This window comes from Penicillium atrosanguineum, assembly GCF_028827265.1.
Source record: "Penicillium atrosanguineum strain IBT 20685 chromosome Unknown utg000004l_segment0_segment0, whole genome shotgun sequence".
NCBI lineage: Eukaryota > Fungi > Ascomycota > Eurotiomycetes > Eurotiales > Aspergillaceae > Penicillium > Penicillium atrosanguineum.
This window is the reverse complement of record NW_026623136.1, coordinates 1-13335: the sequence shown is the minus strand read 5'-3', so window position 1 is coordinate 13335 and position 13335 is coordinate 1. Positions and strand designations below refer to the sequence as shown.

The 13335-nt window shown below is 48.2% G+C and overlaps 1 protein-coding gene across 1 annotated transcript; it reads left to right on the top strand.

Annotated features, from left to right (window-relative positions):
- Positions 1 to 1575: 1575 nt before the first annotated feature.
- N7443_005307 (uncharacterized protein) lies at positions 1576 to 2419 on the top strand (the record flags this gene model as incomplete). The annotated part of the gene is made up of 2 exons (XM_056885363.1): positions 1576 to 1982; positions 2311 to 2419. 2 exons carry the CDS (start codon positions 1576 to 1578, stop codon positions 2417 to 2419), a joined length of 516 nt encoding a protein of 171 aa, XP_056740811.1.
- Between the last annotated feature and the right edge of the window lie 10916 nt (positions 2420 to 13335).

Below are 13335 nucleotides of genomic sequence, written 5' to 3'. Positions count from 1 at the left end.
ATATATTATTTATAATATATATTATATAGTTATAAGGGACATTCTTAGAATTTTAAGTCCTAACTAACTTAACAGATTAAAGCGGATTCTCGCTAAAGATTATAATATTATAGTTATATAAGGAGTAGGAAGTCGTAGTTAATTTTATATAATAAAATTGAGATCGTAAAAAAAGAGTAAGTCAGAAAAGATCGAGGTAGTAAAGTTAAAAATATATCTTAGAGGCTATATTAGAGTTAGTTAATAAGCGGTAAGCGATTAAAGTGAAGTTTTACGATAGTATAAAGGCCGTAGAAGTGAGATTGTATTATTATTTTAAAGCTTTAAAAGTGAAGTGATTAAGTAAGATATCGATATATAAGTAAAGTTATACGATAGTCTAGATACTCTAAAAGTGAGGTTACTTAATTATTTAGGTGCTGTGAAAGTAAAATAAGTAAGTGAGCTATAGCTATAAGATTAAGATCACTAACTGAGCTATAGCTATAAAAGTGAAGTTATACGATAATCTGTATATTTTTGTCTCGCCAATATAGACACTTTGTAGGTTCCTAGTGCTATAGAACGTGACTACGGGAGGCCTAGGATAACGCGATAGGTCTGCGGATCGTGATATCGTCCTAATAAATATAAAGGTTAGTAAATAAAACTAGAGTTATATAAAGTTAATCTTATACGATAACTAAGTACCGGATATAGATAAATTAGAAACCCGAACTTTCTAACTCTCCTAAGATCGCTAGATCAATTACAAATATAGCCTATATTAATATTAGTTAAGTACCTTAATTAAGAAGGCCTTCTAAAAGCTTTTAATATTAACTTATATTTTCGCCCTAATTAGTCATAGTAAGGTTGGTAGTTAGAATCGCGATATATATATAGGTTAGGTGGAATAAGTAATAGTAAAAATAGGTTAAGTATTAATATCACGACTAGTATTTATATTTAGCTCCGCGCCAAATATCTATATAATACTAGCACACACTATTAAATCGAAAAGGATAACCCCTTTACTATCGTATAACTTCACTTCTACGACCTCTAATACTATAAGATTAATACTAGACGTGATATTAGAGTTCGCCAAAGTGAAGTTATACGATAAGTTAGATCTAGATCTTTGTCCGGGAGTTAGAGGTCGTGGTATAGGAGTTATACGATAGTAAGGGGTTATCCTTTTTGATTTAGTAGTATATACTAGTATCGTATAGATATTTGGCGCGTAGCCGAATATTAATACTAGACGTGAAATTAGAGTTTATGAAAGTGCAGTTATATAATAAGTTAGGTATAGATTGATATTATGGAGTTGAAGGTCGTCGATATGAAGTTATACGAGGAATAGGTGTCGATATAGGTTGTGGTATTAGAGGTCGTGGAGTTAGAGTTATATAAGATAAGCTAGGAGTTAATATAGATCGTGATATTGATACTAGATATGAAGTTAGAGTTCGTGAAAGTGTAGTTATACGATAAGCTAGGTATTAATGTAGGTAGTGAGATTAGAGGTTGTGGTGTTAGAGTTATACGATGAGCTAGGTATTAATATAGATCGTGATATTAATACTAGATATGAAGTTGGAGGTCGTGAAAGTGCAGTTATACGATAAGCTAGATGTCGGTGCCTCGCTGGAGGTCGTGTTATTGATAGAGGTTGCTACCTTGATTGAGGTCGCTGCCTTAATAGAGGTCGTGAAAGTGAAGTTATATAATGAGTTAGATGTCGGTGTCTTAATAGAGGTCGTGTTATTAATGGAGGTTACTACTTTGATTGAGGTCGCTGCCTTGATAGAGGTCGTGAAAGTGAAGTTATACAATGAGTTAGATATCGGTGCCTTAATAGAGGTCGGTGCCTTGGTGGTGGTCGTGAAAGTGAAGTTGTACGATGAGTTGGATGTCGATGCCTCGCTAGAGGTTGTGTTATTAATGAAGGTCGGTGCCTTAATGGAGGTCAGTGCCTTAATAGAGGTCGCTGCCTGGTAATCACTATAGATAGAGATCTCCGGCGTTGTATAATATCGATAAGGGTAGACTCGAAGTGAGATAGAAGTTTCCTTGTATAATCCAACGATATAAATTCACTTCTTTTCTCTCTTTCTAACCTTCCTTCCTTCACAACTCTCTCTCGTATACGTGTTTTTTCTTTATAACTAATATATCTGCCGCTTACAATATTCTTTATCTCATTCTCACTCTCTCGTCCGCCTCGCCGCGCTAACGCTACGCGCGTCAAAATATCTTCCTTATACGATCCCTGATGATACGTGCCGTTTGTTATGATTTATAGTGATACTAATAAATATATAGTTCCGGTCGTGGTGGTGGCTGTGGTGGTGGCCGTGGTTATGAAGATGGCGGTAGTGCTAGTGGTAGGGATCTTGGTCTTAGTCGTGGTCGTGGTCGTGATTGTGGTTAGGATGCTAGTTCTGGTGGCTAGGGTGGCTCTAACTCCTTGTATAACTCCTTATTCTATAACTTTCTAGGACGTGAAGCTAACCCTCGTATAATGGCGATCGTGAACCCTGGGACCCTCGGCTAGGCGAAGGTATTCCTAACTTTGGACCGGGAGAGTGGACTAGGTAAGTCGATGCTTCTACTATATCCTGGGATCACCTACTAATGTACGATGTCGAATAGATAGCCCTACTCCTATACCGACTAAGAAGGGAATATCTATCTTCCTCGTACGCACGCCGAAGGTATCCAGTCCCTTATCTAATACACTGAACGACCCCACGGTGACTAGGGGCAGTTATAACTGCTAGTTAGTGGCGATGAGCTTGCTTAGATGTGTACTACGCCGATGCAGCTTAGGCTCCTCGCGGAGCGTGGATGTCCTATCTGGCATATATGAGGCAATATTAATGGGCAGTAAATTGTCTCCTAGCGACCCTCGTACATCAATACACTATTAATCTAGTCCCGTAGGAATCCCCTTATTTGTGTCTGTGATGCCTATTTAGAGCGTTATAAACCCTTCCCGTAGTGTATCTGTATCCTAGGCTACTTTGACGGCTATTATAGTAATTATAAATAGCGTGATTACGTATCTCGGTGCACTATACGAGATGATTAGCCGGATAATGCTACCCAACTATGGCCTTAAGCCCCCCCTCGTCCTTTACCCATAGCGGATAATGTGGTGGACCTAACGAATGAGTAGTAAGTCGTCTGGTCGGCCCCTCGGCCTTCCTATTAGGTTTATCGACACCCACGTGCGGATAGCGAGGTCCAAGAGATCACTATCGTGGATTTAACTCTGGAGGATCCCCCTCGTCCGACTCAACCCCGCCCTTAACCCCGTATTGCCTAGAACCCCTCGGACGATAAAGCGTGATCGTAATATACGATCGTTAATCCAGGTAGTGAAGACCTAGCGTAGCTCGACCTCCCCCTTTTACATAAATACTTAGGACTATTAAGCTTGTAGATTTGAATTAATTTTTTTTTTTTTTAACTTACTCCTATAGTTAATACAGTTCGTACATAATGTCATTTATTCTCCGGTCCCATAATACCTTATCGTACAGAGCTTAATTGAACTTTAACCTATATACGAGGGACGAGCCTATTACACTTCATCACGGCTTTAGCTGGCGTGGCGGGAGAGTTTAGGGGTAATCACAAAACTATAGCTGACCCCATAGGGATTTTTCTCTCGTACAAGTCTTACCTGTGGTGATTATTCGTACCATTCTAGTGAAAATATATTCTTGATCTACTATAATCTATTATATAATAACTTCCCTCACCGCGGCCGAGTTATTTATCTAGCTCCCACAATATTCTATAATTATATGCCGCCAGTGTTAGCATGCTATGCGACTGACCTAGGTCGTGGCCTATTTAACCTATTCGCCCTATCGTATAACTATCCCCAAGGCCCGGTAGGTCCAAGCGACTATCCACGAGTGGGCCTAGGTCGATCTAGAGATAGATCGGTTAACCTTTCCAACCTCCATCGACTAGCCGATCCCTGAGCTCGCTATATACACAGACGGTCTCCTATGTACGCGCAGCCCGAGTTATACGTACGTATATCGCGGAAAGAAAGTCTCCGCAAACATTAGCGTACGAAGCATTAATGGTCACCGTACGGTCGCTATCGAGGCCATCAAGCAGCCCGGTATATAACGACCGTCCAAGCGGCTATCTAAGATGCTATATAAGCCGTCTCGTGCCAGCGATTTTTTACTACGCAATCCGGTTCGCATTATATCCACGTACGACGGCCCGGCCCATTATATAACCCAGTGTCTCCACCGCCGCACCCTACCGTGGTCTAAGGATTAGTGAACCAGCTCGAACAGTGTTTTACCGCGTCGTAGGCCCGCGATAAGACTATGATCTAGGCCGGCGAGCTTAATAAAACGAACCCATAGTTACGACGGACCTAGTGGGCCTAGTATTTACACGGGATCCCCGGACGACCATTAATAGAGTCTATTACGACCCCCGATCCGGACGCAGAAGGTCCCGAGGCTATCGTACGAGCCATTTAGGATACGATAGATAGGGTGGCCTAGGTCAGCTAGCGGATCACTAAGCAATATGGCTATTTAATTCGTATCGAGGCCGCGCGGACCGAGGAGCATCAGAGTCCGTACCAACTATTACAAGCGTATATAGACATAGATAATATCGGATAACACGTGGAGCCATAGTAGCGCATTTTGATATTTTTTGCTCGTACGTAGTAGCCGCATGAATAGTCCAGCCCCCGATACCGGTTAATACCGCGGTAGTAGCGTACGTGGCAGGCATTATAGCGATATGCCTAGTCCACCGTCAACCACCTCAGCAGCCTCAGTCATACGACGGATAAGCCCCAGCCATACCAGCTTATATCTATCTAGCGGGTATATATAGATTTTTATATCGAGCTATTAAACCAATAGGTCAGTACGGAGGAGTATAAGTGTGCATTAGTGTATGCATTGGCTATATTAGGCCGTAGCCGGGATAGGTGGTAGACCGTAGAGTTATACCCACCGATATTATCTAAGATCATTAAGATCGCGCGGTTTATAGTGTTATATAAGGCATTACGATTAGATCCCTACGCGAATGAGATCGTATAATTTTTATAACACCGACATAGCGTGGGCGAGTGGTGGAGCTAGAGTCTAATAGACGACCCCGAATATTTATTTATTGGTCAGGACGAAGGATACACCAGCCGCAGTCCTACGCCCACGCCCGAACCCGATTCATCCGTCATATAACATAATCGGAGTTCCCCTATACCTAAGTTAATATCATTCACGTAGTAGCAGCGCTAGCAGCGATCGCGGCTATTCCGGGAGTGGTTAAAGTTATTAGTCGACATATTTTTGGTCCGCGGTACGCATAGGCCAATACAGTAAATATTAGATTTACGTACGTACGGGTTACGCGTATATTATAACACCACGACGCCCGGATATATTACGTGGATGGGCCCGGACCAGTTATTGTATAAGGAAGTGCATTTCACGATAGGGGATTTCCGTGGGTTTATATATAGGTTAGTCGGATCATTATAGGGGATTTTATGAGACGAGCTATTAATAACCACCCCGTCGATACCTATCCTATCTATCCTATCCCATGGGGGTGTGAGCATCCTACCACGATGCCCATATTAGGGTTTCCTTAAGTATGGGAAAAAAAAGTGGGTCAGGGGTAGGATGCCCACATTTTCGGACCCAGGATACCCATTAATTCCACCGGACGATTACCCTCAAAAGTTTATTAGTTTTAAACTCGTACGTGATCTATAAATAGGGAGAGTTTCAAGATAACCCGGCCACATTAAAGGGTACTATCCCATGGGGGTGTGAGCATCCTACCACGATGCCCACATTAGGGTTTCCTTAAGTATGGGAAAAAAAAGTGGGTCAGGGGTAGGATGCCCACATTTTCGGACCCAGGATGCCCATTAATTCCACCGGACGATTACCCTCAAAAGTTTATCAGTTTTAAACTCGTACGTGATCTATAAACAGGGAGAGTTTCAAGATAACCCGGCCACATTAAAGGGTACTTGCAGGGATTCAAAAATTCGATTAGTTTTTTGATGGGGTGCGACCGAGCGCTATCACGGCCACTAGTGTTCAGTTAGGCTTAGGGTTGGACGACCACTTATTAGATAATTCAGCTTAATATTGAGGGGTAACTTAATATCTAAGATTCATACAACATTCCGTATGGCCGACCAAGTATTTTCCCGGTCCGACGCATTCCCAGTGATTATTTGCCGTACGTGCAAGCACGGTGTCCGACCGCAGCATATCGTCGGCCATTTAACGGGTAGTCCGCATCGATTATCTATTGCCGCCGCCCGTACGATCGCCCAAGAGGTTCGGAGTTGGAACGGGGTACGCGGTGACCCAGACCAAATATGGTTACCTACCCAGATCGACGAGCCTATCAGTGGGTTACCTATTTATTCGGACGGTATCTTATGTATACGTGAGCCCGATTGTGGGTACGTTTGCCGGAACCCTAAGTCGATTAAGAACCATTGGCGCCAGGAACATCAGTGGGCGATACCTCGTCCGCGCGAGCAGCCTACCGCGGCTACCGTCCAGGCCGCCGAGGATACTATTCAGGGCTCGATGCAGTCCGTCGTATGCCAGCGGTTATTTCACCGTGGGACTAACTCGCATTATATCCACGTTCGCCGGCCCGGCCCGTCGTACGAGCCGATGGAGCCTCCGCCGCACCCTACCGTGGTCCAAGGGTTAGTGAACCAGCTCGAACAGTGTTTCACCGCGTCCCAGGCCAGCGACGAGACGGTCGTACAAGCCGGCGAGCTGGATGAGGCCAACCCGTGGTTACGGCGGACGCAGTGGGCCCAGTATTTGCAGGGGATCCCCGTACGACTATTGTCCGAGGCCATCGCCACCCCCGATCCGGATGCCGAGGGCCCCGAGGGCGTCGTACGTGCCATTTGGGACGCCATGGATCGGGTCGCCCGCGTGAGCCAGCGTATTACCAAGCAATGCGGCCATTTAATCCGAATCGAGGCCGCGCGGACCGAGAAGGACCAGAGCCCGCATCAACCATTGCAGGCGTATATGGATATGGATAACATTGTACGACACGTGGAGCCATGGCAGCGGGTGTTAATGTTTTTTGCTCGTACGCAGCAGCCGCACGAATGGCGCAGTCCCCGGTACCGGTTTATATCGCGGCAGCAACGCGCGTGGCAGGCATTATGGCGCTGTGCCCAGTCCACGGTCCAGCTGGGCCAGTCGTCGTCCGCGCAGGGCGCCGACCCGGCCACCCATGGTCGTACGAACGATGATCCCGAGCTATACCAGTTCACACCCATTGAACAAGCATGCATCGACTTTTGCATTGAGTTACTGAATCAGCGCGTAGGCGCCGAGGAGTACGAGTGTGCATTAGTATGTGCATTGGCCGTATTAGGGCGCAGCCGGGACGGTTGGCAGACGCCCGAGTCGTACCCCCCCATTTTGTCCAAGATGATTAAGATTGCGCGGTTTATGGTATTGCATAAGGCATTACGGTTAGATCCCCACGCGGATGAGATCTTACAATTTTTGCAGCACCGACAAGGGGTCGGCGAATGGGCCAGCCAGAGTCCGATGGACGACCCCGAATATATATTCGCGGGCCAGGATGAAGGATATACCAGCCAGAGCCCCACGCCCACCCCCGAGCCCGATCACCCGCATTCACCGGTCGTACAAGATCCCCCCCGATCCCACGAGCCCGGATTGATATCATTTAGCCAGCAGCGGCGGCAGGGTTCGCGGCCGTTTCGCGAGTGGTTAAAGGTATTAGTGGATACGTTTATGGTCCGTGGCACGCATAGCCCGATGCAGTGGATGTTAGATTTACGGACGTACGGTTTACATGTGCATTATAATAGCACCACGCCCGGGCATATCGCGTGGATGGGCCCCGACCAGATATTGTACAAGGAGGTGCATTTTTCGATGGGCGATTTCCGAGGCTTCGTACATGGATTAGTGGGATCATTACAGGGGATATTGCGGGACGAATTGTTAATGACCACCGAGACCACGCCCATCCCATCCATCCCGTGGGCCAGCTTGATGGACGACCCCGCGCAGGCCAAACCCGGGTGGTGTTTTTTAAAGGATTCGCGTACGACGTGGCCCGTGGATGGCGCACAGTGGATGACCCAGCGGTTAACGCAGGATAGTGCCGTACAACGGCGGTTTATCAATACGCACGAGGGTCAGTTCCGGACATCCGCCATTCAACGATATATGCAACGGGTCGTACGATTCCGTGAGCAGTTATGTATCGCCATCCACGTCACCGCCGGACAACCCAGTCGAGCCCCCGAGCTGTTAAGCATTCGGCACCGGAACACCGAGGGCGGCCACCGCAATATATTCATCGAGGATGGATTAGTGGTATTTGCCAGTCGGTACCATAAGGGGTTTTATGCGCAGAATGACGCCAAAACGATCCACCGGTATTTACCGCGGGAGGTCGGGGAGTTGGTCGTACAATATTTGTGGTTAGTATTGCCATTTATGGAGCGATTGCAGGCATACCCGCTGGGGCAGTCGTCGTACGAGCATCCGTCCCATTTATCGCAAGCCGCATATTTATGGCCGCCCGACCCCCATACCGGCCGCGAGTGGTCGTCCGAGCGGTTCCGGGAGGTGTTAAAGCGCGAGACGGCCATTGGATTGCATGGGTATTCATTAAATATCCCCGCGTACCGCGATATTGCCATTGGGATCAGTCGACGGTTTTTACGGGTATCCAGTGTGTTCCCGAATAACGTCCAGGATAGTCGTACGACCGATGGTACGCCCGACGATGCGGACGACGAGTCCCAGATGGACCACGACCAATTTATGGGCCATATTGCGGATTTACAGGCCGCGCATTCATCGCACGTCGCCGGGATGATATATGGCCGCGAGGTCAGCGAGCAAGCCGGTACGACGGCGCACCGCCGTGAGATGTTCCGGTTATCCAGCACCGATTGGCACCGGTTTTTAGGGTTTCCATCGTCCGAGGATCCATTAGCCCGGGTATTAGGCAAACGCAAGCGATCCCCGTGGGAATCGACGGCGGACGAGGCCCGCAGCCAGCGTCGGTGGCAGTTACGCGAGACCGATATGACCGAAGCCGTCCGACGGATGACCGGGGACGACCAGATGCAGTTCCGAGGCGTACAAGGGCCGGCCATCCAGGCCATCCAGCACGGCGCCAGTCCGGTCGTTGCCGTGATGCCCACCGGAGGCGGCAAAAGTATGTTATTTATGTTACCCGCGTGGGTGGCCGGTGGATTGACCGTGGTCGTGGTGCCATTGATTGCATTACGGGCCGATTTGCAGGACCGTTGTACGACATTAGGGATATCATGCGTGGCATGGGAGAGCCGACGGCCCCCGGACGAGGCATCGATCGTATTGGTCACGCCCGAATCAGCGTTAAGTACGGAGTTCACCACGTTTTTGAACCGGCAACGTATGATGCAGCGGTTAGACCGGATCGTGATCGACGAGTGTCATATTTTGTTAAACCGGGACACCACGTTTCGTCCGATGATGCAGCAGTTAGGCCGGTTGACCGCCGCACAAACGCAGGTTGTGTTATTAACGGCCACATTACCCCCCAGCGCGGAAGGTCGATTATGGCAGCAGATCCGATGTGAACGGTCCCAGGTCGAGTTTTACCGGGGTCGTACGAGCCGGACCAATATCGCATATCGTGTATGGCGGCCCGTATTAGAGCGTGGGTTAGAAGGACCAAACCAGTGGATCCAGATGCCCCAGGTGATGGCATTCGTCCGACAGCGGATCCACCGCGTGCCCGCCGGACGGGTGATTGTGTACGGGAGCACCAAGACACATGTGGGTATCATGGCCGGTGCGTTAGGGTGCGATGCATTTTACAGCGGGCAGGACGACAAGAGCGGGATCATCGAGCGGTTCCGGCAAGGCCACACCGGGGTGATCGTGGCCACCAGCGCATTAGGGATGGGGATTGATATCCCCGATATCCGGTGTGTGATCCATATTGGGTGGCCCCGTACGATGTTAGATTATGCGCAGGAAAGTGGGCGTGCGGGCCGTGATGGGCAGGCGAGCGAGGCCATTATCATTCAGCCCGCGGGGATTGATACCGCACCGCCATGGATGGTTCCCGAGCCCACGCGGACCGGTTTGCCCGAGTCCGAGGAGCCACAGCGGGTGTACGATTATATCACGGCCGGGGTGGGCCAATGCCGACGGGTGATGTTGGACACATATTTAGATGGCACGGTGGATGGATATCAGCGGGTTCGATGCGGTGATGGGCCCCCCGGGTTGGACGAAGCCCCGTGTGATCGATGCGAGCCCGGTTGGCAGGCGATTAAGCCCGAGACGAGTGAAATGCCCATGATTGACCCCGTCGTCCGTCCCCGCCGGCCCATCAAGTCCATCCCGCGTCGTACAACCATCCCCGCACGGCCATCCCATATTCCACCATCCATCATTCCCAGTCCCCCCGTCAGGCCCACAGCGACACCACGCGAGCCCCCAGAAGCCACCAGCCCAGTCCGGGTGACCCGGAGGATTTCCATTACCGACGAGATTGATTTCCCGCCATGGCCAGTCCGGGATCACCCCGTACGACCCGCCGTGGGAGAACCCGTACGGGATCCAGGACCGATCATCAATCGTTTATATCCGCGGGTCGGTTCCAGGAGATCCGAGAGCATTCAGTCCCAGGTCGTCCGGATCACACCGCAGAGCCCAGGCCCCATCCCACCACCCGTACGACACCCCAGTCCGGACGTTCAAGATTCGGATGAGTCCGTGATATCCCGTGAGTCCGAGCGTGTTCCATCCCCGGTCGTCCGTACGACCCAGCGGAGCCCGAGCCCCGTTGCCAGTGAACCCGTGGACGATACCGCGTCCCCCCGGATTCCGTTACAGATTCAACACGAGTTCCGGCAACAAGATATCCATCGTGCGGGATTCCAGCGTACGCACCGTCAGCAGGGGCAACAGGATTTACAAGAGCAGGAAGTTTTGGAGGCCGAGGCGCAACGATGGCACGAGCGATGTTGGATTTGTACGCAGGATGGGCGGGAGGCGGAGCATGATTTATATTCATGTTGGGCGGCGGGGAATCGTACGGCCAAGCAATGGTTTTTGGCATGGCGCAGCAAGATTCGGTACGCGCCATACACGGGTTGTTATCGGTGTGGGATGCCCCAGGCGATTTGCCAGGGATACGCCAGCGGGGCGCGGCAGTGTGTATACCGGGGGATGTTAATGTCGATGTGGGCGATGATGATTTACGGGGAACCCACGGATCCGGCGGCGCAGGGGGTTGTCGAACGGGTTCGGGAGTTATGGCGGCAGCGGTTGATATCGTACGAGGTTGATCCCGATGATGCCGGACAAGTGGTACAGGTTTTAGGGCGGGAATGTGAGCGGCGATGGATGCGGCAGACCGAATTGGTGACGGAGTTTATTTGGTTGCGAGATTATTATGGGGATTACGGGATGTGAGGATATCCATTGTACGAGGCATTTATGTAGCAATTTCACATCCAGTATCCCAGTTCCATTATTCGCCATTCCGTAGTTTTACATTATATCCCCCAGACCAATTATTTCGTTGGAGATGATTTTATAATTTTATCAGCAAATATATATATCCCAGAACGGGTATATTCAGGTATCAGGATTTATTATCGTACAATGATTTATATTATTAGTTATTTATATTGGTCAGGGTTTTTTATCGTCCAAGGTCATATCCATAGTCGAGTCCAAGGTTATCGTCCAATATCGAGTCCAAGGGTGTCATCCGATGTTGAGTCCAAGGGTGTCGTTTGATATCGAGTGTAAGGGTGTCGTCCGATGTCGAGTCCAAGGGTGTCGTCCGATATCGAGTCCAAGGATATCATCCGATAACAAATTAATAGTAATTATACGCGGTACGGGTTACCATTATTGTACGTGGTGAGGGTTACCATTATTATACGTGGTGAGGGTTACCATTATTATACGTGGTAAGGGTTATAGTCGTCGTACGCGGTGAGGGTTTTTTATATTATATATCATAACGGTTAGAATAAGAGGGTATATATTTATAGAGAAGGATATAAATAGTGAATCAGATATATTTCGGGGAAGGTATATTAATATATTCCCGAAAAATCCAATTTTAATAGTGTAATAAATTCCGAAAGATCGGTCAGGAAATATAGATATATAGTTATAGTTTTAGAGAGTATTATAGTACGATATAAATTTATACAAGATCGAATTATATATTAGGAGATCCACGTCCCGAGGGTAGTAGTTATATCGGGTTAGGGTTAAAGGATATATTCGCAGGAAGGGTCAGAGTAGGGTCCGTTGTAAAGGTTTCAGTAGTCGTACGTAGTAAGGGATCGAGTTAGGTATATCGGGTTAGGGTGAGAGTTCACATATATAGTAAGGGTCCGAGTATATATATATAGGAAGGGTGAGTGTAGGTATCGAGGGGTTTAGTTAGAGTTAACGTATATAGTGAGGGTTTGAGTAGTGATACGTGGTAAGGGTTCGAGTAGTGGTACGTGGTCAGGGTTATAGTGATGGTACGTGGTGAGGGTTATAGTGATCATACAATTTCAGGGTTCGAGTTCGAGTGCGAGTAGAGAGAGTTATAGGTATTTATAATTATCCCGGCGAAGATAGCAATCGGAAAGAGAGAGGATTATTCCAATATATAGATAGCGCGATAGTAGTGGTAGATAGTTAGAGATTCCGGTAATAGCGGTAGTAAGATAGAGAGGGATTTAAGGTCGGGTAGGAGTTATTATACGCGGTCAGGGTTATAGTCGTTTAACGTGGTTAGGGTTATAGATCGTGGTACGTTTAGGGTTAGAGTAGTCGTACGTAGTGAGGGTTTGAGTAAACGTATGTGGTCAGGGTTCGAGTAGTCGTACGTGGTGAGGGTTATAGATCGTGGTACGTGGTGAGGGTCAGAGTAAACGTATGTGGTGAGGGTTAGAGTAAACGTAGGTGGTGAGGGTTAGAGTAAACGTACGTGGTGAGGGTTAGAGTAGTCGTACGTGGTGAGGGTTAGAGTAGTCGTACGTGGTGAGGGTTATAGATCGTGGTACGTGGTCAGGGTTTAGAGTAGTCGTATGTAGTAAGGGTTAGAGTAGAGCGTTTATAGATAGGGTTAGAGTTAGAGTTAGAGTTAGAGTTAGAGTTAGAGTGTATAGTAGGGTTTTAGAGTCGGTATATAGTGTTAGGGTTTAGGGTTTAGGGTTTAGGGTTTAGGGTTTAGGGTTTAGGGTTTAGGGTTTTAGGGTTTAGGGTTTAGGGTTTAGGGTTTAGGGTT